Below are 27235 nucleotides of genomic sequence, written 5' to 3' on the forward strand. Positions count from 1 at the left end.
TGTGCACTCAGAGTCTCAGTGGGTTATTTTACCTGGGAAAAACAGTCTCTCCACTCTCAGAAGAAGTACTCCCACCCCCAGACCCTGAAATTCTGCCTTTGACTGAGAAAATTAATCCTTCATTGTCTGCTAAACCAACAGTGACTTTCTCTGAAGGAGAAGCCAGGCCAGACAATACTGATGTCCCTCAGGGCCTACCGATAGTTGCCTCTAGACCTATAGCCAGACTTATGCCTTTGGTACACTCCCTTTGGTACTGGCTGAAAGGGCTCAGGATGCTCGCCCCCACCAAGATCAAGTTCTCTGTACAAAGGAGTTTTATTTGTCATAGAGGGCAGGGATAAGGGATAAAGACAGAAGATAGACGAAGAAGGATAGCAGGAAGGAAACAAGGGAGAAGGAAGAAAGGGGGCAAGGGAGGGGAGTAGGGATATTTATCCCGGAGGACAACAAATTTTCTCTGGATATAGAGGAGACAGACATGGCCCATAGGGAAATAGAAGTTTATAAAGGTGCAAGGGGAAACCGCGTATTAGGATGAGGTGTTTAATTTTAATTGAAAACATTAATTAGGTGAACCAAAGGGGGGGTTTGATTGCTGGAGTTCAGTGCTTTGATAGCTGGACCTTGGTGGTCAGCCTCAGGAGGAGGAAGTGGCCAAACAAGGAAATAGACCTTGTGGCTAGCTTTGTGGGTATAATCTAAGGGTTTGGCAAGGCAGAAGGAATGGGGGAAGGGCAAGGCCTGTCAGAACCGTGTTTGCCATCCTCAGGACGGCTCGGGTGCCTTCACTGGCTAATCAATCATGGCGTTTCCAGGTATGAAATAGATAAGAAGCCTACTGCATTTTCTTTTGACCCAAGTTAGTGGAAAAATTTTCAAACAAATGAGAGGCTCTATTTGATCATGGCAAAAGGGAATCTCGACTCATTAACCAATCTCCAGAATTGAGCCAGTTTGCAGACCCCTTTAATGAAGAGATGGCCAGGTTCACCTAAAGAAGGACCTTGATAAAATACCTAAGGGTTTTACTGATAGCCTTTCCCCAGTCCTTCCCTAGAGGAACCTATGGCACTTTACAGGGGTAATTGCATACTGGGGAAAAGGTAAAAATTAAACTTTCTGGGGTCTATTGGACATTGGATCTGAATGATCGCTGATTCGGGGAGACTGCAAGAAACATTGCAGGCCTCCAGTTAAAGTCTGGGATTGCTGGAGGTCAGGTGATAATGGAGTTTTGGCCGAAATCTGACTCACAGTAGGTCCAATGGGTTCTCAAACTCATCTTGTGGTTATTTCCCTAGTCTCCGAACATATAATTGGGATATATATATATATATATATATATATATATATGCATAATTCTCACACTGGTTCTCTGACCTGTACAGTGAGGGCTATGCTATTATAATTGGAAAGGCTAAATGCAAGTGTTTAAGAGTTGCCTCTGCCAGGGAAAGTAATGAATCAAAAGCAATATCACATCCCTGGAGAAACTACAGAAATTAATGCCACCATCAAGGACTGAAAGATGCAGGCTGGTGGTACCCACCACATCTCCCTTTAACTCTCCTATCTGGCCAGTGCAGCAGACCGACGGATCATGGAGAATGACAGTCGACTATCAAGAGCTCAAATAGTGACTCTGATTGCAGAAACTGGACCAGACGTGGTGTCTCTACTTGAGCATAAATATGTAGCTTTCTTTAGGTTTCCAGATTCCAAAGAGGAGAGTTTCATAAATGGGCTAAAGAGTAGATTAGTACAGGACACCGAAACTGGTCAGGCAGGGCAGGGGCCCCTAAACAGCAGTCCCAGGCTGGTAACGGAAGCAGAGCCCCGGGCCCTGCTGTGTTACTCCCAAAATGCTCCTCTCCTAAATGCCTCTGCTACTGTTACTGCGCACTGGCATGTGGACACCTGGCTGGGCCAACCAGGCTGACCAGCTCATTCCTCTCCCCCACCTCATAAATCCTGCAAAACCTCCTGACAGGCAGCTCGATGGCATCCTATTTCCTGGGACCTTTCTTGCAAGATGAAGTTTTGCCCCCTCACTCCCTGCACTTTAAGTCTCTAAAATTCACATTCTATGGTCTGCAAATTTCAGTCTTGAAGAAAGAACTCTAAAGCTACTGACTCAAGGCAGCTTTGTTGGCCCTTGAGTCTGCCACACCCCTGGTTACACGGAGAAATTTCCATCATTCTCAGCCGCAGCCCCAAATTCCCATATCGACATACAGTACACCGACACTGTTTTTTCCAGAAGGAACCGACGCCTTACTTGGGCTCAGAAGATAACTAAAAGCCAAACAACGCCTGGCATTTCTGCAGCTCTCTCCTTTAGCTATCTTGCTTTCAGCTTTTACAATGCCTTGGTTCAGACTCCAAAGACGTCTGAAGGTTCACTGTGCTGGACCTGAAAACGCGATGGATTCCAAGACCACCTTTATGAATATCCCCAAGAAACAATGATCCTCACAGAACAGAACTGCAAAGGAGAGTCATTATCTATGACAGTGTGGTTGAGATGCCCAGAGTTTTAGGGCAAAAGCCCTGGTTCCATCTCTATCAGTCTCTTGAGGCTTTTAGGCTACCATTCTAATATGCCAGCTAGAGATGAGTAGTGGGGGCTTGGGAGGATGGTTCAGTGGATAAGGTGTGTGCCACACAGTTGTGAGGACCAGAGCCTGTAATGCAAGCGCAAGCGGGTGGAAGGCAAACACAGGATCCTTGAAGGGACAGTTCTAGCTGACCGGCCAGAATTGACAAGCTCAAAAGCACCCGACTCAATGAAGCAGAGAGTAATCAAGGAAGATAACTTTGGTAGTTTGAATGCTAAATGCCCCCCTATGGTTGCTGGCACTAAAATACTGGTTCCTCAGTTGGTAGCATAGACTGGGTAGGTTTAGGGGGTGTGGCCTTGCTGGAGGAAAGGTGTCACTGGGGGCAAACTCTGGGAATGTAAAGACTTGTGTCATTTCTAGTTTGCGTTCTCTGCTTTGTGTGGTTTAAGAGGTGAATTCTCAGTGGCTGCTCCCATGGCCACGCCTACTGGCTGCTACCCTGACTCTACTGTCATGGATTCTAACCCTCCTAAACTGTAGCGCAAATACTCTTTCTCCATTTAATGACTTTGGCCATGTTTTATAACAGAAAGAAAAGTAATTAATATAACACACAGTGGGCCCTCGCATGGATATGCAATCCTGTGTTCATGTTTACACATCAGTGTACACGTGAGAACATGTGCATACGTGTAGTCATAGTACTGGCTGAAAGGGCTCAGGATGCCGCCCCCACTATGACCAAGTTCTCTGTAAAAGGAAATATATATGCCAGGGTACCAGGAGAAAAAGCCATGCCTATGTTAGAGATTCCAAAGCTTATTAGACCTTTGTGACTGTGGGGCGCTGGGATATGGCTGATCCAGAGCTGTTCTAGATTGCTTATTATTGCTGAGATCAAGCATCATAACCAAAAGCAACCTGGAGAGAAAAGGGGTTTATATGGCTTTTACCTCACAATCACCGTCCTCCATGAAGGGAAGCAAGGGCAGGAACCTGGAGGCAGGAGTGAAGCATCAGCCAGGAAGGGGCTGCTTACTGACCTACTCCTCATGGCTTGCTCAGCCTGCTTTCCTGAACACCCCAGGACCACCTATTCAGGGGTGGCATCATCTACAATAGGCTGGGACCACTCACATCAGTCATTAGAATATGCCTCCCCACCCCACTCTCAGACTGGCCCACAGGCCGGGCGGATGGTACCCTTTCCCCAGGTTGATGCTGTTTTGCATCAAGTTGATAACAACAACAACAAAAACAAAAATGACAACCTCCACCACCACCACCAAACCTCTAACTAGTACGAGAGATCTTGGGTTAGCTTGAGCCACAGTAATTAATTGTTCGTCCATGTTTTATCCTTTTGACTATTGTGTGAAACCTTTAGAATGTATTAGTTTAACATGCCACTAGCTTGCACCAACCAAAAAACTAAGCATGTTGTCGTACAGAATCTAAAACCCGCAGCAGAGATTTTCTCACTACACTATAACCTGCTGCTTCTATAAATATATTTTTAAAAATGTTTTCATCTATGACTCTTCCTTTTGTTGTGTAGCTATAAAAACTTAAGAAACTATCACTGGTAGGTAGAAGGTTAGCTATGGTTTGGACTGATAACAGCCGCTTTCCCCAGACAGGACACAAAGAACAGTGAGTGTGTCTTCTTGGGATACTGAAATAGGATGGCATAAAATTAATGGTGGGGGTCAACCGGTAACCAACACAGAAACGGTGGTGGTGGTGGCAGTGAGGTTCAGGGGAGCCAGCTTAGGGCCCCCAAACAGGATGCAATGAACAACAGGTGATAGTGGGCCATGCTAGCGAGGCCACATCTAAGTAATTTCAAGACTCTTTCTCCAGGGAGCACATAAGTTTTCTTTAGTGAAAGTGTCAGTTTTACTGGTACTCAAAACTCTATCATGCTACTGCATCTTTTACATCTACTGAGAGCAGATGGAATTATGTATAAAATCACTTCCAAGAAAAGTATGCCTCTTTCCTGGAAGTGCTGTTCCCAGGGAGGTATAAGAGAGGGACAAATGGGGAGAGACAGAGAAGTCACACACCTGCTAGGGGCGAGGTCACCGCTGCTCAGTTCAGCCCACATTTCCCTAATGAGTGTGTTTGTGCTTCTGCTTGCTAAAAGTCAACTTTCGACTGCCTGCTGTGTTGCCTGCTGTCTGCTTTGGATTCTCTTTTGGGAGCCCGAGGAGAGAGTGCAGTTGAGGTGAAGACAGGGACACTGAAGACCTGCCTGCAACATTACCACACTGGAAACGTTTAGGGCAGCCTGAGTCTCCAGAATAAACTTACTCCCTCTGAGATGAGACTTTGCACCAACAAAGTAAATGGTAAGTGAGAGATATCTAACCAGCTCCATCCATGTCCCTGGTTAGTACAGCATGGCCAGGAGGTGCCAGCCTTGCTTGTCATCATTCCCTGCAGACTGCATGCCTGGGAGGCTCCAGTGCCGCACACTTCCCTGTTGAACACAGCACACTCAGAAGGTTCTGATCCAGTGTCCTGGTGAGATCAGTGGACCTGTGAGGCTCAGCTTTGCTCACTGGCTCAATAGGGTAAGTGTGCACTTCCACAGACTTCAGTCCCCACCCAACTCGGTTACCTGCTGAGTGAGCACAGCTTGCCTGTTGCTCTGGTAAAGTCAGTGCCTACCTGAGGTTTCAGCCCCATGCATCCCACCCCATGGTGATCACCTGGTACCCTGTATGTAACACGAATATTTGCTCTGACAACATGAGTGAGTCAAAATAAATAAATAAATCCAACCAAGAGCCTTACTCCAGATGAGCAAAAGCACAAATAACATGAAAACTAAGGCCCCTTAACACCTCCAGAACTTCAGGTCCATAGCAATGGCTTCCAGGGAAGCGATTAGATGCAATCCTAGAAAACAAACTTAAAAAGACTGGAAGAATGCTCAAAGAACTCAAAGACAAAAGTACACTCTTGAAAGAATTCCAAGAGCTGAAGGCATATGAAAGAACTCAGTGAGGAGATGGAAGTAGCAGAGATAAACCAAACTGGTCACAGGAAATGGAAAAGACTCAGTCAAATAAAAAATCCCGTGGACAGAATCACCGGTACTACAGATCACAGAGGAGCTGGAAATCCTGAGCTCAAAGACAAGGTAGAGGAACTGGGACATCCCAACAGGTCAAAAACATTAAACAGTGTGGGCTGGGTTTTTTAAGGTATTTGCAACACAGCAAAAATATCAAATCTAAGATCATGGATATTAAAAATAAATGTGAAGAATTCCCTTACAAAAGCCAAAAACTGTTTTCAATGAAAACATAGCAGAAAATTTCCTTTACCTGGGCAAAGGGGATGCCTCTGCAGACACAGGAAGTACTTAGAAGACCAATTAGACGATCCCAGACAAGAATTTCTAGGCTCCAAAACCACAGAGAAACCCTGTCTCGAAAAACCAAAAAAAAAAAAAAAAAAAAAAAAGAATTTCTGTAATTAAAATTAGAACAAAGAGAATATATTGATGGAAATTTAAGAAAACACAAAATATATTGAAAGTAGGAAGAAATAATCACCAAGCCACGTATGAAGATAGGACCCTTCAGGACAGTTGTATGAAGACAGGACCTTCAAGACGACATCTTACCAGAGACTTTCAAGGCCGGATCTTGGCATGAATCTTTCAAGTTTTAAAGAAAACATCTGGCTACCTCATCTACGCCAGCAAAACTATCCGTCGCAGTTGAAAGAGAAAGGAACCTTCCATGACAAAAACAGGCTGCAGGAATTAACTAAATCTACTACTCTAAAAGATACCTGAAGGAATTCTTTGGACTAAATAGAAAGGCAAACATGCCCACCAGGCCCTGTAAACCATTTGAGATGACTGTTAAGCAAGAGGGGAGTAAGAAACACCAAATTCTAGAAAATCAACAAGATGATGGAACATAAATATACATCACTGGACAATCACTCTAAATTAAGGGTCTCAATCCCAACACCGAAAAGAAACAGATCAATAGAGAGTATTAAAGTGCAAGACCCATTCTGTTTTGTTTTTTATTTTTTTGTCTTTGAGAACCTTACTTCATCTTAAAAGACAGATAGGACAGATGCTACCCTAGGGGGACAGGATAGAAAGACGTATTAGAAGTGAATGGGAGCAGGAGTCAAACGGGAATCACTGTTTTAATACCTGACAAAATAGACTTTAAACCAAAATTACTCAGAAGAGATAAAGATGGCCACTTATTAAGTAAACAATCCACCAAGAAGACATTACAGTCCTAAACATAGATATCAAGTGTGGGTCTCTCTAATTTAAAAAAACAGACTCTCGAAACGGTAAAGTCAGCAGCGGAAGATTGTGATAGCCCATTCTAATCCACTGATGGATCACTGAGGCAAAAGGAAAACAGAACATATGAATTAAACGAGCTCACAGAGCAGATGGGTTTAACAGACACCTAGCTAGCATCCCACTTGAACACTGCAGCGTTCACAGTTCCCCAGGAGGCCACAGAACTCTATCTAAAATACATCATCTATTAGGACAGAAAGTGTGTCTTAAATACAGGGAAACTGGAAAAGCTCCTAAATTCTATTTGTCCACAATGGACTGATAAAGCTGCAAATCAGCAGCAAGAGGAACTACAGAACAGTCGCAAACTCATGGAGACTATGACACCACTGAATGATGGATTGGTCAATGATGGAGAGATCAGAAATAAAATCCAGAAGTTCCTAAAAAAAGAAGAAAATGAAAACACAACAACAAAAAAACCTTAATGACATACCCTAGGGACTTGGAAAAACCAGAAAGACTGAACTAAAAATCAGGTCAAAATAAATAACTAAATCAGAACAGAAAGTAATGAAATGGAAATGAAAAATACACAGAATTAATGAAACAAGGTAGTTGTTTGATAAGTTAAATAAGATTAACTTTGCCAAAAGCATGAAAGAAGACCCAGATTAATAAACTTAGAGATGAAAAGAGAGCCATTATGATAGATGCAAATGAAATTCAGAAAATTATTATGAGAAATCTTGAATACATATTATATATTCTGCTAAATTGGGAAAATCTAAAAGAAAGGGATGACCATTTTAGACACCAAAGCCACATAAAGACACAACGAAAGAGAAGACTGTAGACCAATCTGCTTGGTGAAAATAATCCAAAATAGCTTCAGAAAACATCAATCATTTTAGAAAGAATATTGCAGGAGAGCATTATTAAAATGTGCAGATCATTGTCATAATGAAACTATCACATATAACAAATATATGACAGTTAATCTTTTAATCTACTGGGTTTTTTGAGACAGGGGTTCTCTGTAATCTACTGGTTTTAATGTACTGGTGACACAGCTTTCCATTGTGATTACCACATTTGAGTTATAATTCATATTATAGAAAGAACAATTTGCCAGCTTGCTGAAGCATGTTATTAGAGTCTGAGGTTCACTGCCTGCTGCCTGGTACAAGAAAAAGAAATTAAACATAATTTAGGCCAAAGTTTGTCAGAAAAAAACATTGTTACAACACACAGGGGTGTGTGGGGGAGTCAGGAAGTACACTCATGTAGATATGTAGATGGTCCGTACTGTGATGAGAAGGGATTCTTTGGTAGGAATCTCTGAGTCCATTATACATCACGGGCTGTAGGAAGTTAAGGCCTCCCAGGCCTAGAGGACTGCCTGGTGCTGTCAGAGGTCCTGAGCGTACCTAGCCAATGAGGGGCAACCACACAAAGTCAGCGGATCAGAAGGCCTGGGTGCTGGGAAGGTATATAAGGTTCTTCCTGCTGTATCCCAATGTCTGTGTCGCTGATGTCACGCTTTCTCACCCCCTCCCCCAAGGAAGACATTAGGGCCCAGCTACAATGGGCAATGTCCTGATACTTGTGGAAAGTTCCAAGAAGCACCCTTGAGGGGGATAAAGGACAAATTTGTCCTATAGTCAGTGAATTTTAACCTTACTAGTGCAGCCAAATCCAAATTGTAATTACATCACATGGCCACAAGATGACATGTCAGCGTGATTTCGGGAAGATGACTAAATTTTGGGGTGGGGAGGTTTCCTGTAAACCACTAATTGATTTAACTTTATCTTTCCCCTATCCTTTGGTGCTTGATAAATTTACAGTACGTCAGACTTTCTGTCAATTAGAGGAGCTGTGATGTCACTAAGGGATAGGAATTTAACTCCATTTAGTACATGGGACCACTGTTCTATATGTAGTCAATAATTCTCAAAATGTCATGTGGTCTATAAAGAGTATTTTTTAAAGTAATTCGGCTTGAATAAAAGGATTTCTTCAGATCACATTCATTAATATTTTGGGTATAATTAATCCCCACTGTTCACAATATTTGATGAAATAGAAGTTAGCAAACGCTTGAAATGTGTAATTCTTTTCGTCAAGGAACAAGACCATTAGTGTATTATTAAAAACCTTTAATATACATGCAGCAAATATAGTACTTCAAGGCAACAGAATAGACATGGAAAGATAGACATAACCCAGTGTTCTCCGCAAGGTTCTGAAAATAAAGACTACCACTGAAAACACACATGGAAGGGTAGACATAACCCGGCACTCTTTGCGGGGTTCTGAAAATGAACTGAAAATGAACGAATGAGACACACGCTGCTTATTCATGCAAACATTTATAAGGTGCCCTAGCTTGAAATGAACTGCAGAAACCTGGATGCCATAGCAGCGGATGGATCTGAGACAAGGGCTCCGGGCATGGAGGCATCCTCAGGTGTCAGGTGTTGGCCTGCAGTGTGCAGCAGGGTTACCTGTGCTACCTGCACAAGCCAGTGTTTCTGTCAGACAAGTCTGAGAAAGTGTACCAGTTAGGGAATCTTATATTCCCTTCTACTTTGTAAAAAATGTATGAAAAGATCTTAACAAGGTTTTAATATATGAAAGAATCATAAATGTCAGGTGAGAGCAGTCATGATGATAAAGCATTAAACATTCAGATAGTTCTTAGGAAGGTAGAGGTGTGTCCATGGCCAGCCTAAGATCCCCAAAGTTCTCCTGACCATCTGTTTCCTCATGTACCCTCCCTCAGGCCCCGTGGTCTTCTTTTGTTCTCCCTCACAATAATTAAAAGCATCTTTGGACACTATTTTTTTTTTTTTTTGACAGGGTTTCTCTGTGTAACAGCCCGGGTTGTCCTAGACCTAGCTCTGTAGGCTGGGCTGGCCTTGAACTCATAGAGATCCGCCTGCCTCTGCCTCCCAAGTGCACCACTATGGCCTGCCTGTCTTAATGCAGTGTACATTTTTAAAGAATGTATGCATTTGTACAAGAAATAAAGCCTTCAGCTTTAGGAAGAAAAGTCTTGGTGTATTCTGATACATCCGATATGAAGTCTGTCATGAGCTTCCAGGCCTCCTTTGCTCCGGAAATGCCTCCTTTGCCCAGGAAATGACTGTCTGTACTGCCTCACTGCAGCACTGGTCACATCACTATTAATTACTTTACAACAGGAGCATTTCCAAGGTCTCCCTATGCTTTGGACACAAGGAACGGCCGTGTGAGTTCAGCTCTCCTCAGACAGCTTTCTAGGAGGAACTGCTCCCTACACATCACAGCTGCTAGGTTTAAATGTAAAAATTAACAAACAGAAATGCCACGTGAAGTCCCCAGTAAGGATTGTGACTTCTTGTAAACAACATAGAAAACTTCTTTGGCACACTGTTTTCCTCATCTCACGCACTATAGAAAATATACTTCATTCATTTTCAGTAGGCTGGAATTTTTAGGGACACTTGTAGCTGTTTCAAAAACTGCAGATTTGGAAACACGGCTGTAAAAAAAAAAAACACTTTTCCCACAGATGTACAGACTTTTTAAACACTAAGACCAGTTTAAGAATGAGGTTGTGGTATAATGGTAAATGGTGCGAAACATCCATGATACAGTTCACTGCCGCACACGGGGCAGACAGCAGTGTAGCTCTGACATACAATCACAGGTATGCTGCTCACGCGTGAGCTCTTCATTAAAAGCTTCTCTAACCCTTAAACTCGGAAGTTGTGATGTAAGTAACACCTTTCCAGCATTTGTTCTGCATTTTGGAGTGTTTCCAACTTCTCAGGCACACCTGATCACATTTAAAAATCGGTAATTTCAAAAGAAAATCCTGAGAAAGTAAGTCTAAGAAATGGATTTGTTTTCTTGGATATAAAATGCTTTTCCTAAGTCAGCAAATGCCTAAAAAGGTACATATCTACAAAATTTATGAAATGCTAAAAGTTGTTACCACATGATAAATGATAAAAGAAAAACTAAAAGAGCCATTGTGCCGCTATGGCTGAGCGCCTTCTCTGGTACAGACGTATCACGGGGACATTGGAACTTAGGAAATAATGAAATTAGTCAGTTTTCTTCTGTGCAAATTTAACCACCAAATAAAGGAGTGAAAGAAAACACTCATTTTAAGTCTCGAATAAAACCCGAGCTCAACTTCTGCACACCAAGAAGCATTTAAACAAATTTATAAAAATCAGTTGAGTAATAACTTTGTACAGTTTACAATGGATTCAAACAACCTTTGTTTCTTTAAAGCCTATTCAATTTTAAACATCTTCAATGACAAATGTAAGATTTTAAAAAGAAAAACAGCAGATCTACTATGCTTTTCCCTCAGACTTTACACAGGCTGGGCTGAAATCCCCAAACAACAGAATGCCACGTATGAACCAGAATAATAAAAAATTTCAAAGATCTCCCCAAGCAGCCAAACTTATGGAAACCGAATATTTACAATCAGAAACTTTGGGCTTTTATGTAGTCTTTCAGGATGGAGTCAGGCCTGGGCTCGCCATCTCAGCTGCGGGGCTCGCAAGGCAGTCATTGGATTTTAGGCTCGTTAGGGACTTGTAGCTCGCCACGGATGTTAGTGACCCACAGAGACCAAGCAGTGAGGGGGTATCTTCTTTACCTGGAAGTTAAGACAAAATCACATAAACGTTACAGCCTCCATGAATCACACAGCGAGATCATAACACCATGAAAACTCGCACAGCTTTTGAGGGCGTGAAGATGTGTCCACGTGGCTAAATATACTTTACCTTTCTGCAGTTTTTAATTTCACCTTTAAAAGCATTAGTGTACTTGCGCTTCTCTTAAGACTTATTGGTATAGATGTTCGAGATGATGCATTCTAGAGCAAACATGGAACGCTCGCGTCTTTTGTTTACTTACTTCCTGAGACAGATCTCTTTAGGCCACCCTGGCTGTCCCGGATCTCACTACGTGGACCAGGCTGGCCTCAAACTCACAGATCCTCTACCTCACATGCCTCTCCCCCTGTTTTTGACAATATATTGACACCCAGTCATCCAGTAAAGGAAGAAGAATACTCAGCTAAATAACACTAACTGTGGCCAAGCCAGAGAGAACATGGGAAGGCCATATATACATTAAGAAGGACACAGCCGGGAGGGGGTAGCGCATGTCTTTAATCCTAGCACTCAGGAGGCAGAGGCAGGTGGATCTCTGTGAGTTCAAGGCCAGCCTGGTCTACAGAGTGAGTTCCAGAACAGTCGGAACTACACAGAGAAACCTTGTCTCGGGGTCTCGGGGGGGGGGGGAGGGCATTAGAACCAAACTATCCTGATCAGACAATGCTCACTTTACATGCATTGGGGGCTGAGTTTTTAATTACATATACACACATATATACATGTTTTAATTATATAATTTTATGTTATATATAAATTAAACCATATATTATATTATGTATTACATGTAAATTTCAATCATAAATATTTAAATAAATGTGTTTAGATATAATATATTTTTTAATTTCTTATGTATATGTGCCAATGAGTGCGTGAAAAGACAGCTCTCAGGAGTTAGTTCTCACTTTCCACCAAACATCCCCAATGAGAAGTTGAGCATGAAGAAGTTCTACATTAAGCATCATCCCTGGCCTGAGTGACATGGAAGGTTCTCAGCAGCCTGAGACATATGAAATTCCGTTTTAAAAATAAACTAAAAGCTGGGCAGTGGTAGCCTCGCCTTTAATCGCACTTGGAAGGCAGAGGAAGGCAGATCTCTGTGACCCTATCTTGAAAAACTAACTAACTACAAATGTACATACATACACAATACATAAATGGATAAATAAAATAAAATATTCTGAGAATACTATGAGCAATCAAAGTCACTTTTATTATTATTATTTAAAAATATTTATTTATTTATTTATTTATTTATTTATTTATTATGTATGTATGTATACAACATTCCTTCCATGTATGTCTGCAGGCCAGAAGAGGGCACCAGACCCCATTACAGATGGTTGTGAGCCACCATGTGGTTGCTGGGAATTGAACTCTGGACCTTTGGAAGAGTAGGCAATGCTCTTAACCTCTGAGCCATCTCTCCAGCCCGACTTTTATTATTTTTTACAGGTAGACGGGGGAAAGGGCAATTAAAAAAATGTATGCTTAAAATCTAAAAGAAGCAATTAAAAAGTCTGAAAAAAAGAAATTGAGAAAAGTGATTTGATTTATAATATAATCCAAAACAATGGAATACTTAGAAGTAAATTTAACAAAATAATGAAATAAATACACAGTTAATTTTTTTTTTAAGATAAGCCAGGCAGTGATGGTGCAGGCCTTCAATTCCATCACTTAGGAGGTAGAGAGAGGCAGGTCTTTATGAGCTCTGAGGTCAGCCTGGTCTACAGAGCAAGTCCCAGGACAGCCAGAGCTGTTACACAGAGAAACTCTGTCTCGAAAAACAAAAAACAGGTTTTTTTTCTTGGTAGCCTACTCAGGACAGACTAGACAAAGGCTATTCTCGGGCTTAATGACAGCAACTCTCTCCGTGGTGAGCGGAAGTAATGCAGAGATCTACTGCTGTGCAAGACGTTGAGAATAAAAATCAATTAAGGGCTCAGCCCTGATTAAGACATTTATACCACGTAAGGTCAAGTGACATTTGCAGAAGGGGGAGCAGGCAGTACGTAAGAACCAGAAGGTACTGAGCAGGCCTGTGAAATGCCAACTTCTAGTCACAACAGGGTCACAGCAATCCTGTGAGCGACCCTGAGCAAATGTGTCTACACAAGGTGGGACCCGCGCAGTCAGCCGTGGAAAGGCAGAAGCTCACAGGGCCCTACCACTTACTGCTGATCTCTGGCGACATAATGGATTCAGGGAGAAGAGCAGGGGCCATAGCTTCCAGTGTATAGAGCCTGGTGAGTACGCAGGGCTCTGATGGAGAGTTACACCCACAGGGTCACACAGACAGCCCTACTTAAACTCTGTGAGACACAAAACAACAGTAATGAATACGAGAAAAATATTTGTAAGGAAGAGGAGGGGGGCCTGCAGGTACGAGAGGGAAATGAGAGGCTGAAGGGACAACCAAAATGTATTAAAACATGTATGAAATTGTCAATGAGCACAATTTATTAATTAAGAATAAATACTTTTTAATTATATTTAATGATTTGCATATATGCATGTTTGAGACATATTTGTAAATCTCAGACACCAGAGGCAGAGTCAAAATGATTCCAAGTTTAAGGCTGGTGTGGGCTACAGAAGAACACTGTTCTCAGAGACCAGATATGTTAATCTACTCACAAATACCACAGTCATTTCCTTCCTGTCTCAGTTAGGGTGACTACTGCAGTATGAGACACCATGGCCAAAGGCAAGCTGGGGGGAAAGGGTTTGTTTGGCTGACACTTCCACATCCTAGCTCCTCACTGAAGGAAGTCTGGGCAGGATGCTGGAGGGAGGAGCTGATGCAGAGGCCAGGGAGGGTTGCTGCTTCCCCAAGGCTTGTTCAGCCCACCTTACAGAACCCAGGACCAGCAGCAGCCTAGGTATGGCACCACCCTCCATGGGTTGGGCCTTCCTGCATCAATCACCAATTAAGAAAATGCCCTATGGGCTTGCCTACACCTTAAGTTTATGGAGGCATTTTCTTAATTGCAATTCTATCCTCTCAAATGACTTTAGCTTCGGTCAAGTTGAGTTAAAGCTCATATGACTTTAGCTTGTATCAGGTTGACTTAAAACTAGCCAGCACACTTACCTTCACCGACGAAATTCAGTGAGTCCTGTTTCCCATCTCCGTCTTGTGAGTGGCTGGGATCCAGCGAGGCCTGAGAAAGGCTAACTTCTGCTGATAGCTGGTCAAGGCTTTGGTAACTCTTACTGAAAATAAGGATAAAAAAACTATTAAAATTTCTTCTCACTACAGAGCACACCTTATGACCGTCCTCAATGGTGTCATGCCTTAAAGTCGTGACTCATTTCCTCACAACATCTTCCTAAACTCTGCCTTCATCATGGGTTCTGGATTTCCATTATACTGTTCTCCCTATTTACTTTGGAAGCTTATCTATGTTATGTTGTTCATTGAAAAACAGAAAATAATAATTCCCCAAGCAAATTAACATTATCAAATTAATTATCTATTATCCAGACAATTAAAATAAGAACTTCTAATCTAAGTAATACTACCAATAAAGAAACAAATGGGGAGGCAGAGGCAGGCGGATCTCTGTGAGTTCGAGACCAGCCTGGTCTACAAGAGCTAGTTCCAGGACAGGCTCCAAAACCACAGAGAAACCCTGTCTCGAAAAAAAAAAAAAAAAAGAAACAAATGGGACCAGGCAGTGGTGGCGCACATCTTTAATCCCAGCACTTGGGAGGCAGAAGTAGCTGAATCTAGGTTCAAGGCTCGCCTGGTCTACAGAGCGAGTTCCAGGACAGCCAGAGAAATGCTATCTCAAAAACAAAACAAAACAAGCAACAAAACAAAAGAAACAAATAGCATAATTTAATAATGACCTATCATTTCAAGTGCTTCAGGAGTCTTCAGTGCCTTCAAACAGCTGTTCTGCAACAAAATAGTTATTGTACACTCCTGCAATTTAAAAGTTAAAAAGGCTGACTAATAAATAGCTATTGTATTAATATACCATCAAGGCAATTAATCTCCTCTCATCTGTTTTAAGACCCTCTTGTATTTGGCTAATTACTTAGAAATTAATTATATCAGAGCATATTTCAGTTAGAAACCAAAAGTTAGTGAACGATTATTATTAGCCTTTCCTCAAATTTAGTTTTCAGTATAAGGCCAATAAAGATAAAATCAGGTTTGGTGTCCTTTGTAGCCCATGTAAAATCAGAATTGATCGCTGTTTACCAATACAAGTGGACTAAGAAGAGGTTTTTCAAGCTGAATGTCTTTCATACAATAGTCAGATCCTATGTAAAATCCACAAATAAACATTTTATTATAATATTTACAGGAAAGCACATATGAATCAAATGACCTCTTTTCATAGTTGTCATATGCAGACGTGGCCACAGAGTTGACAAAGGTATATATACTAAAGGTGTTTTGAAAGCTGGGTGTAGTGGCACACACCTTTAATCTGAGCACTTGGGAGGCAGAACAAATGGATCTCTGTGTGTTCAAGGCCACCCTAGTCTATACAGCAGGTTCCAGGCCACCAAGAACAACACAGTGAGACCCTGTCTCAAGGAAAAAAGTTTGGAATGCTTACATTCAGATATTATCTTATGCTAGTTAGGGCTCTTAACTAAATGAGGAAAAAGAAAAGTATTCCTTTACTAAAAGTAGATTGTATGTTAATAATAACTTGAACACAAATTGCATTAATAATAACAACCAATAAATCTACTAAAATAATACTATAAATTGGTCTTGTATTTATTTCCCATCAATCTTATTAAGATAAAACTTTATAGGCTGCCATAGAGATGGAATACATTTATGAGGAATGCATTTTTTTCTCTTTCGTTCTCAAAAGAGAAGAATGAGATGGCAGAATGGCTTTACTAACTTACAGAACAGTGTTCTCAATTTGTAGTAAGATGACTTCTTAAATGTTTTGTGTACAAAAGTCCTTAATTATAATTTTAAATCGGGAAACCTCCGATAGAGAAGACAATGCATTTATAAGCTACATGTTACACAATAAACTGACACCCAGTATTTATTTTTTATTTTTTTTAATATTTATTTATTTATTATGTATACAATATTCTGTCTGTGTGTATGCCTGAAGGCCAGAAGAGGGCGCCAGACCTCTTTACAGATTGTTGTGAGCCACCATGTGGTTGCTGGGAATTGAACTCAGGACCTTTGGAAGAGCAGGCAATGCTCTTAACCTCTGAGCCATCTCTCCAGCCCACACCCAATATTTATAAAGTACTTGGCACATGTTAAAATACAGGGCTATACATTTAAATTAAATGTATATGATGCTACACGTATGAGCATATGCACACATATAAAATCTTGTTTAGTACTGAGCAGTACCTTAGGATTTAGCTTATTACTGTCTCTGTTTTGTCGAAAGGAACGGGGTCTCACACAGAGTAAACTGGCAGTTTGGCCTTGCAGCCAACTGTTCCTCTAGCTCCCCCACCTCCATTCTGGCATCACAGAAGAACCTGCCATCCTAAGTTATTAGAAGGTCTTCTCAGAGAACAGTTTCATTTGCTGAGAACTATATTTAATTATTCTGTCCCAGTAAATTTCAGCTGGCTTTCATTAAAGTCATATTTTGTTAGTTATAGAGGAGAGTAAGAATGTGGGGGTCTGTTTTTGATGTGTGTATGTAGGCCTACACCTGTGCACATGCACACACCACAGAAGGCCTACAACTGTGTTCTTCTATTGGCCTCTTCACATTACTTGAGGTGAGGCTGCTCCCTGACATGCAGGCTGGCTGTTTCAGCGAAGATCACTCTTGAGATCCAGCCTTACCCTATGCTTGGGGGTTACAGCAATGAGCAGTTTTTAGAGAATATTCTTCTACACTGTGTGAAGATGTGTCACTGTGATTGGTTTGATAAAAAGTTGAATGGTCAATAGTTAGGCAGGATTTCCAGGCACAGAGACGCTGGGAAGAAGAAGGGTGGAGATGCCAGGAGACACAGAGAAAATGGGATGGGCAATGTGGAGATAAGGTAATAAGGCCATGAGATAGAAAATAAATGAATAGACAGGGACGAATTAGTTATGAGTTAGTTAGAAACAAGTCTAGGCTATCAACTGCACTTTTATAACTAATATAAATCTCTGTGTCATTTTTTTCTGAGCTGACGCCCCCCATCTCTGCTACAAGCAGCCATGTCCAGCTCTTCCACATGGGTGCTGGGGATTCGAGTCCAGGCCCTCATGCTCACAGACCAAGCACTCTTATCCATCAAGCCATTTCCTGGCCCAGACACTGCCTTCTAATAAGTAATTTTAAACATTTCTTTACAAATTATTTTCTATGTTTAACACGCAGAATTCTTGCTTTTAGACTGGTGGCTTCAGATGAGTTTCTGACACTATTTTCATGCTAAGAAATGTGTTAATATTTTTAATTTAAAATTTATATGAAGAAACATTTCAAAACAAAAGGCAGGAATGTACTGAATACCATAACAGAGTGGGCAGCACTGTTTACAACAGTCTAGAGGTCTGCTGCTTGCTGGAGGAAGGGAACGGTGAAAGATGCCATTATAATAATGTCAGATGAGCTTCCCCCGAAGCTGAAGTCAGAGGGACTGATGTTGAAACTCTTCCTTTAGTTTTTCCCAGTTAGTGCCAATCCTCAATCCTTGAGTTTATAGTTGCTGCTTAATCAAGGGAGATGAATATAGAAACAGAATTTGGAAACAATGATGCTTTAAACAACAACAAATACTTCCACCCTGGAATTAAACCTTTATTCACAAGACATGAATCGCAGTACCTTACTGTACACTCTACCTCCTTATTGAAGACAAGTGTAAACCCACCAGCATGAAGGAGACCTCAGCTTCAGATGATGAATGATGTTTAGATTATATGTTCTTACCCAATTTCTAAAAAGACTCATTCTCTTAAACATTTGTAGGTTTGTAGTAAACTACCTATGGAAGTTCTGCCATTAAAAGGCCAGAGTTAAGTCCTGAATATTCTAGATTCATTAACATCATGAGATTTAAATGTATCCAGAGAGACACATAAACAGATACATACTGCTGTTTCTCAGAACAGAATTTTTAAAATGTAAGTAGTTTAAGGTCATAAAAATGAGAATCCAAGACAGCAAGAAGCACACCTTCTGTAACACAAGAACTTGTAGTTTAATACATGTTACTATGTCACTAAATATAATTTAAATTGGTAAGAATGGATTCATGTTGGGCAATGGTGGCACACATCTTTAATCCCAGCACTCAGTAGGAGGACAGGAGGATTTCTGTGAGTTTGAGGCAAACCTGTCTATGGAGCAAGTGCCAGGATGGCCAGGACTACACAAAGAAGCCCTGTCTTAAAAAACCAAGACAAAAGAATGGTGTCATAAGTCATGGGTAACCGCGAGGGGTGCACCCACACACTGAGGCAATGGGGATGTTCTATCGGGAACTCACCAAGGCCAGCTGGCCGGGGTCTGAAAAAGCATGGGACAAAACCGATCTCGCTGAACATAACGGGCAATGAGGACTACTGAGAACTGAAGAACAATGGCAATGGGTTCTTGATCCTATTGCACGTAATGGCTTTGTGGGAGCCCAGGTAGTTTGGATGCTCACCTTACTAGACCTGGATGGAGGTGGGTGGTCCTTGGACCTCCCACAGGGCAGGGAAACCTGCTTTCTCTTTGGGCTGAGGAGGGAGGAAGACTTGATTGGGGGGGGGGGAATGGGAGGTGGTGGCGGGGAAGAGGCAGAAAGCTTTAATAATTAAATTAATTAATTAATTAATAAAAAAAAAGTCATGGGTAATCCCTCAGTCAATGATTAGAAACAACTGGTATACCTTTTATATTATAAATTTTCTCAAAGGATGTAGATTCTAAAGTAAGTAATCTGTGTTATCTGGTAGTCAGTGAGCAGCGCACTGTGTAATGCAGAGGAAAGTATTATCCACAGGGAGAAGAGAAATCATGCGCAGGATTGCTACAATCCACAGACCCAGAGACGTTAAGTAACAAGGAGGGCTCTGGGGGATGGACAGATCTCCCTGAGAAGGGAGATAGAATAGATTATGTGGGTGGACTGGAGGCAGCTGGAGACAAGAACAAGAGGAATGAGGTGGAGGAGAGAGGGAGAGAGGTAGGGAGTACAGAGAGAGAGAGAGAGACGACTGGAATTGCAGGGCATATGGGGGAAGATATGGAAACTTAGTACAGTGAAACTCCCTGGGATCTATGAGCACGACCCTAATAAGGACTCCTAGTAATGTGGGTACGGAGCCTGACCAGACATCCATTGCCACCAGGCAAGAGTTCCAGTGGTGGGACTGGGAAAACCTTCGACCTTCTGTCGTGACTGCAGCATGTGCTGGGGCAATGGTGGTTCAGAGCTTGTTAGACTGGTCTACCTTGAGGCCCACACCAGGAGAGGAAGCTCATGCCTCACACTGTGTAGATGGTCAGGAACCAGAAGCTGGATGGCTTTGAGACCTAGGGTAGAACCAAACACGACTGGCCAAAGAGGTGTGGGTGGAGGATGGGGAGTCAATAAATTGATTCTTAATGATATTATGCTATACTCGATGATATGGGATGTCCTTTTGTATATTACATGTTGCATTTATTAGTTAATGAATAAAGCTGTTTTGGACAATGGCTTAGCAGAGTAAAACCAGATGGAAAATATCTAAACAGAGATAGAGAGAGAGAATAGGCAGAGTTAAAGGAGATGCCATGTAGCTGCCAAGGGAGAAAGATGCCAGAACATTACCAGTAAGCTACGGTCTTGTGACAATATATAGATTTGTAGAAATGGGTTAATTTAAGATCAAAGAGCTAGCTAGGAATATGTCTGAGCCATTGTCCAAGCAGTGTTGTAATTAATATAGTTTCTGTGTGATTATTCAGGCCTGGGAGGCTGGGATACAAAAGCACAGACTCCACTTACATAAAGGCACCCCACACGGGGCAATGCACATCCATATAAAGCCTAAAAAAGCTTTAACAAAACACTTCTAGACCCACAAAAATAGGAGTCAATTGTAGCTTCTTGGTAGCTGCAGTTTTTCAGATAGGCTCTGTTTTTTGGCAGTGAGCAGAGGCATGACTACTTTTTAAATTTTTTTTTTAAAGAAAGCAAACTATCTTTTTTCATTATACATACATACCAATCCAAGTTCCAACTCTCTCCCCTCTTCCCATTCCCTCCACATACCCTCCCACCCCACCTCCATCCAATCCTCAGAGAGGGTAAGGCACATTGCTTTGGGGAAGGTCCAAGTCTCTCCCTACTATATATAGGCTGAGCAAGGCATCATCCAAAGAGAATAGGTTCCCCAAAAGCCAGTACATGCAGTAGGGATAAATCCTGGTGCCACTGCCAGTGGCCCCCAAGTCTGGGAGTATGGGGGTGGAAGGGGAAGAGGAGGGGAGAAGGGAAAAGGGAGGAGAACTTGAGGGAATGGGAGAGTCAAGACGGAGGGAGGACAAAAATGAAAGCAAGGAAAGATATATCTTGATTGAGGGAGCCATTATGGGGTTAACAAGAAACCTGGCTCTAGAGAAATTCCCAGGAATCCACAAGGATGACCCCAGCTAAGACCCTAAGCAATAGAGAAGAGGGGACCGATCTTGACTTGCCCTGTAATCAGACTGATGAGTATCTTAAATGTCACCATAGAACCTTCATCCAGCAACTGATGGAAACAGAGGCAGAGACCCGAATTGGAGCACTGGACCGAGCTCTGGAAGTCCAGTTGAATAGTGGGAGGAATGAGAATATGAGCCAAGAGGTCAAGACAATGATGGGTACATCCACTGAAACAGTCTACCTGGGCTAATGGGAGCTTGCCAACTCCAGCCGGACTGGGAAGGAAGAAGCATAGGACCAAACTAGTTCCTCTGAATGTGGTTGACAGTTGCATGGTTGAGCAATGACTTCTTTAAGAGAGAGCTTCCTGGTTTATGTTGGTGGCAGAAATGGCTTTGGCTCCTTCAGGAGGTCCTGCTATGGAGCACCTAAATGGGGTTTGTGATTAATATGCTACTAGTCGCTTAATAGCAACATATACCCCACTGAGTCCCTGGAGCTGGAGTGGTGAGCATGGCTTGCAAAAGTGGTAAACATATCTCTGCCATGTTGCACAGGACAGAGCCAACAGGCAAAGCTGCAGTATTAGTCCTAGCCACACCTGCTTAGCATTTTTAAAAAGTGTTCCTGCTCAGAAAAGGATTACAGATTCACAGTAAAGACAGATTCAGACAAAGAAGGCCTCTAACGGGCCACAGTAAGTTTAATAAAGGTGCATAGGCTTCAGACAGAGAGGATAAAATTTAGACAGAGTCATAGATAAAAAATAATTTAGGGATATTAAGCTGAGGTTCTTAAAGAAAAAAGTAAAACAAAAAATCATCATGGGCCATAAAAAGATGGAAAATACACAGGGAGGGTCTGGACATGCAGGACCTACAAGATGGAATGGTCCTTCAGCGTTCTTTCTTGTTTCAAAAAAGAAACTGCCAGACATTCTGCAGGACACAAAAGAAAGCAACTCATGAACTTTGTCAGTACAAGGCAGAACAGATCTTCAAGTTTCCTGCTTCACTGAAAAGTCTGTCAAATATTATAGGCCTATAGCTTGAAGATGGATGCCCCAACATTACAAAAGAACTTTGTGTGACTGTTCAGGCAGCAAGATGTCTCTGTCACTTCTAGAACTTTGGAAGTTGCTTATAATGCACTTCCTGTTATTTTTTTTAGGTAATATTATCTCCTTCCGGGTTCTTTTATGGAGCAGAAGACAGATAGTTATAATTATAGATTTCCTTAGTTATGATAAAAGATAAATTAGGTATAAAACTTTAGACTCACAAAGATAGGATAGGTGATAGAATATTTTCCTTAATTTGCCAAATTAACAATGAACTAAATATTGCAAGTATGATTCTTGCTTGATAACTGTTTTGTTATATGTAATTTGACTATGTTAAAGTTAAAAAACCTTTCTTTTTATTTAGACAGAAAAAGGGAGATGATGTGGGATGTCTTTCTGTATATGTGTTGCTTTTATTGGTTAATGAATAAAGCTTTTTTGGCCAATGGCTTAGCAGAGTAAAGCCAGGAAGGAAATCTGAATAGAGACAGAGAGAGAATAGGTTCAATCGAAAGAAACGCCATGTAGCTGCCAAGGGAGAAAGATGCCAGATCATTACCAGTAAGCCACAGCCTTGTGATGATACATAGATTAATAGAAATGGGTTAATTTAAGGTGTAAGAGCTAGCTAGGAATATGCCTGAGCCATGGATCAAACAATGTTGTGATTAATATAGTTTCTATGTGATTATTCAGGTCTGGGCAATTGGGAAATGAAAGTGTTGTCTCTGCTTACAACTCATAGATTGGTGCCTAGCCCAATTATCATCAGAGAGGCTTCCTCCAGCAGGTAAGCGGAACAGATGCAGAGACCCACAGACAAACATTAGGCAGAGCTTGGGGAACCCTGCAGAAGAGAGAGAAGAAAGACTGTAGGAGCCAGAGGGGTACAGGACACCACAAGAATAAGGCCCACAGACATCAACTAAGCAGGCTCATAGGGGCCCCACAAACTGAAGTGACAATCACAGAGTCTGCATGGGTCTATGCTAGTTCCTTTGTATTGTATATGTTGTGCTTGTTTAGCCTTTTTTGTAAGAGTTCTCTGTGTAGTACTGGCTATTCTGGAACTCACTCTGTAGATCACACTGGCATTGAGCTCACAGAGATCACCTGCTTCCGCCTCCCAAGTGCTGGATATGTACCACTACCACCCAGCTTATATTGGTGTTTTATGGGACTCCTAACAGTGGGGGAGAGATATCTCTGACTCTTTTGCCTGCCTTTGGGACCCCTTTCCTCATACTGGGTTGCTTTGTCCATCCTTAATAATGAGGTTATGTGTTTAGTCTTACTGCATCTTATTATGCTGTGCTCACTTGATGTCCCTGGGAAGCCTGCTTTATTCTAATGGGAAACAGAGGAGCAATGAGTGGATCTGGGGGAGAATGGAGGTGTGGAGGAAGGGAAGGCTGTGGTTGAGATATATTGTATGGGAGAAGAATGAAGAAAAAAATTATGTGCGGGATATTCACAGGCATGCATATGCACGTGGACACATAGAAGTTATTTCTAATTCTTGCTTTTTGTAGGGATATATTTAAATAATAAAATTGTTGGGGCTGGAGAGAAGGCTCAGCAGTTAAGAGTACTGACTGCTCTTTCAGAGGACCCACGTTCAATTCCCAGCCTCCACATGGCATCTCACAGCTGTAACTTCAGTTACTGGGGATCTGGCACCCTCACACAGACACACATGCTCACAATGCACACAAATGGTACCACCATTTTCTTTTGGTTTCTACAAATTGCAATGGCCAGTTTTGTAATCAAACTGAAACCTAACTCAGGCCTATACTATTTAGTAACAACAAGCCAAGTGTCAGCCAACTCCAGAGGGCCCCTTGTCATACGAGACCAAACGAGACCAATCCCTCTTCCCTCTGCATTCAAGGGAGGTTCATGTGTAGCCAGAACCACTCAGCTCATATTTCTACTGTGTTTTCTGCTCGCTTTATGAAAGCCACTTCTTCTGCTGTGGGGTGAGTGTTCCCTGAACTTGGTCCTCGTGCTGCCTAATTCACACATTTGCTGGTAGCTCAAGTAAGCTTGCTTCTGGAACCTTCTTGTTGAATACAACTTAGGCTAGTTGGTAGAACAATTTCCCAGGCATGTACATCCTTTGCAGGAGAAACTTAACACCAAAACTACTGAACTGTAGAGCCACCTATCAAGAGAGCTGATAATGCTTGTTAAAGAGAAGCAGCCATTCCCTCCATAATTTGTAGATTCTCATCAAAGATGGAAAGGTCTACTTAATCTCAAACATGATTTAGAGAAAGCTCCCTATCCTGAAAGTCCATACTTTAACCTCTAAAAGTGAAGTAACTGGGATTACATATTCAGAACTATTATGGATAAACCAATTTTCTATAAGATTCAGAAAGCAGATCTTCGAATGTGAGATAGGTGTGCACTCCTCAGCATGGAAGATTAATGAAGAAAAGATGATGTCATCTATTATACTTGCTGAGAAGTTATGAAGTGACAGACGATGCACTTGATTGTTAGATGGGGATTATGCATTATATGTACAGAAAGAGAAAGTTAAGGAAAGGAAGCACCATTCAGTATCACAAAGTAATCAATGAGGAGTGGTTATTGCCAATCATTGTGTTTGAACTCCAGGTCCTGACTCCTCTGTACTACACCGCACCTGACACCAGATAGCAGGGTCATCTAAAAACAGTAAGAACATAATGAGGGCAAGTCAAGTTAATGGAATAATACTAGAAAAGGGTACTTTGCATCCTCAGTTGAGGTTGTGAGTCAAGAAGCACAGACTCTAAATTTGTGCTGATCAGACAGGCTGGTCCCTGCCTTTGTTTCAAGACTGCAATCCGTTGGACTGCTGCGACGTAAGTCATCATTACACACGCAGATGTAAACTAGTAACAAACATGCCATTGTGGTTGTTCATTTTAAACTTTCATTTTTTACTACAATTGTATGTGTATGTATGGGTTCACGGCTATGCCAGGCCCACTTTGGGTTCTTTACTGACTACAATAGGTATCATGTGACTAGGTAAAAGGACACATATTCTGTTGAAAATATTTTACCTTTTCACAATAATGTAGATGTTATAAAGAAAGTCTTAATTCAGCAGATTTAATGCAATCCCAACATATGTGTTCGTGTTTATGTGTGTGGGTGTCGGTACCACATCTACACACACAAGGTTGGTTGGATACTATTCCACCTTGTTTTCTGAAAACAGACCTAAGGCTTCTCAGCTATGCTGGGCTGCCTGGGCAGTGAGCCCCAGGGATCCACCGGACTCTGCCTCCCCAGACTAAGTACGGCCAACCATATCCAGCTTTTCCCATGAGAGCTAGGAATCAAACAGAGATCCTCACGCTTGCACATTCAACACTGTAATGACTGAGCTCTGCCCACTGTCCTGTCACAATAGTGAGCAATGTGTACGCTACATAGATACGTATGAATCCACGTCTGTGTGCACTACTGTTCACATGCATAATTTCCAGACAGGGTCTCTTACTGAACATGGACTCCTTGGATTAGACAAAACCAGCTGGCCAGTGGGTTCTCTGCCTCCCTAGTGTTAGGATTATAGATATGTAACCCGACTGGCCTTTATATGGGTGAGGAAGATCCAAACTCAGGTCCTCGCACTTCCACAAGTGGTCTATCAGCAGAGCATGCTTCCAGCTCATCTCTGTAAATTTAAGAGCTTCTCACATCACATATGAAGTAAGTATACTACATATTTCTAAAGTATGCTTTTAATCATAAATCTGAAATGCAAATATTGTTTTATTAATTCATTATGACACAAAAAGGTAAAGTTATACTCAGCATAAGCTATAGCTCTGTAAACTTTCTTGTTTTGTTTTATTTGAGACAGGATTTCTCTCTGTAGCCATGGCTGTCCTGGAACTAGCTCTGTAGACCAGGCTGGCCTTGAAGTCACAAAAATCCGCCTGTCTCTGCTTCCCGAGTGCTGGAATTAAAAGCATGTGTCACCACACCAGGCTACTGTAAACTTTTATGTAAGTATATAAAGGAATTATATGCTAGTTTATGGAATGTCCACAGCCAATATCTTGAGTCATACTAAGAAATTATTTCATTGATAAAAGAATTCAGATTTATTCCACAAAGAGTTTATTCACCTCTACCTGTCTCTAACAATCAATGAGACAAAAAAAAAAAAGAGCTCAAGTGTCTAGTACTGCTTTTAATTAACAAAAGGTCAAATTTAATTTGCACCCTATCCTTGATAAACAACAACCCCCAACATCATGAGAATAAAGAAGGTGGAAGTCATGCTTCTGCTAAAATATGTCTGTTTGAGTAACTAGGCAAGATGCAGAAAATCTAGATGAGTGCTAGACAGACACACAGACAAATAGAAACCAAGGTAACTCTCTAGCTCCTAGGGCATCCTAAGAGGCAGAAGTGAGAATGTGTGGGGCCAGTGACTTCTCAGCTCAGGGCTCCACAGAAGAGCAGATAAAGAGAGTGGGGAAGAAGAAGGGAGAGGAGGAGGGAGAAAGAAAAAGAGTAAAAGGGAGAAATAGAAGGGAAAGAGATAAAAATAAGAGGCTGGGAGGGAAGGTTAGGGAGAAAAGTTAGAAACTTAAATGAAGAAGAAATATAATAGAAACAAGTGACCAAGATAGAAAAGTGGTAAACCCAAAAGATGCTAATAGTGCTTGAGTGCAGTCCATTCAATACTGACACATCCTAACCAAGAAAAAAGGCTGATTAGGACAAAGAAATTTGAGCCCAGAGGTAGAGTGATTTGTATTATAGCTTCTAAAAATTAGATGGATTAAAATTAGCAAAATTCAGACCCACTGAGAGCTGTAACTTTATACTTTTAGGAGATGGACTATTTTTAACAATCTGGAAAATTAATTCCAGGCTACTACATCCTAAAGCTAAAATTTAAGAATAAATGCATCATGAAAACAAATCCATAGGTACAACAAAAGACTGACCAGAAATACAACAGAAGCAGGAGCTTCTGGTCCGACACCATTACCTAGAAATTCTTCGGATGTTCTGCTTC

General features: G+C 41.6%; 1 protein-coding gene across 3 annotated transcripts in view; it reads right to left on the reverse strand.

Annotated features, from left to right (window-relative positions):
• Positions 1–9017: 9017 nt before the first annotated feature.
• Rundc3b (RUN domain containing 3B) overlaps positions 9018–27235 on the reverse strand; it is a 159759-nt gene continuing 141541 nt past the window's right edge. For all 3 annotated transcript variants that reach the window (XM_057758775.1, XM_057758776.1, XM_057758774.1), the window contains 2 exons: positions 14644–14765; positions 9018–11524 (listed from right to left, as the gene is read on the reverse strand). In XM_057758775.1, coding sequence (XP_057614758.1) covers positions 11379–11524; positions 14644–14765 — 268 coding nt within the window. In that variant the 3' untranslated portion in view covers positions 9018–11378. The remainder of the gene's footprint in view (positions 11525–14643; positions 14766–27235) is intronic.

Source organism: Chionomys nivalis, chromosome 26 (genome assembly GCF_950005125.1).
Source record: "Chionomys nivalis chromosome 26, mChiNiv1.1, whole genome shotgun sequence".
Classification (NCBI taxonomy): domain Eukaryota; kingdom Metazoa; phylum Chordata; class Mammalia; order Rodentia; family Cricetidae; genus Chionomys; species Chionomys nivalis.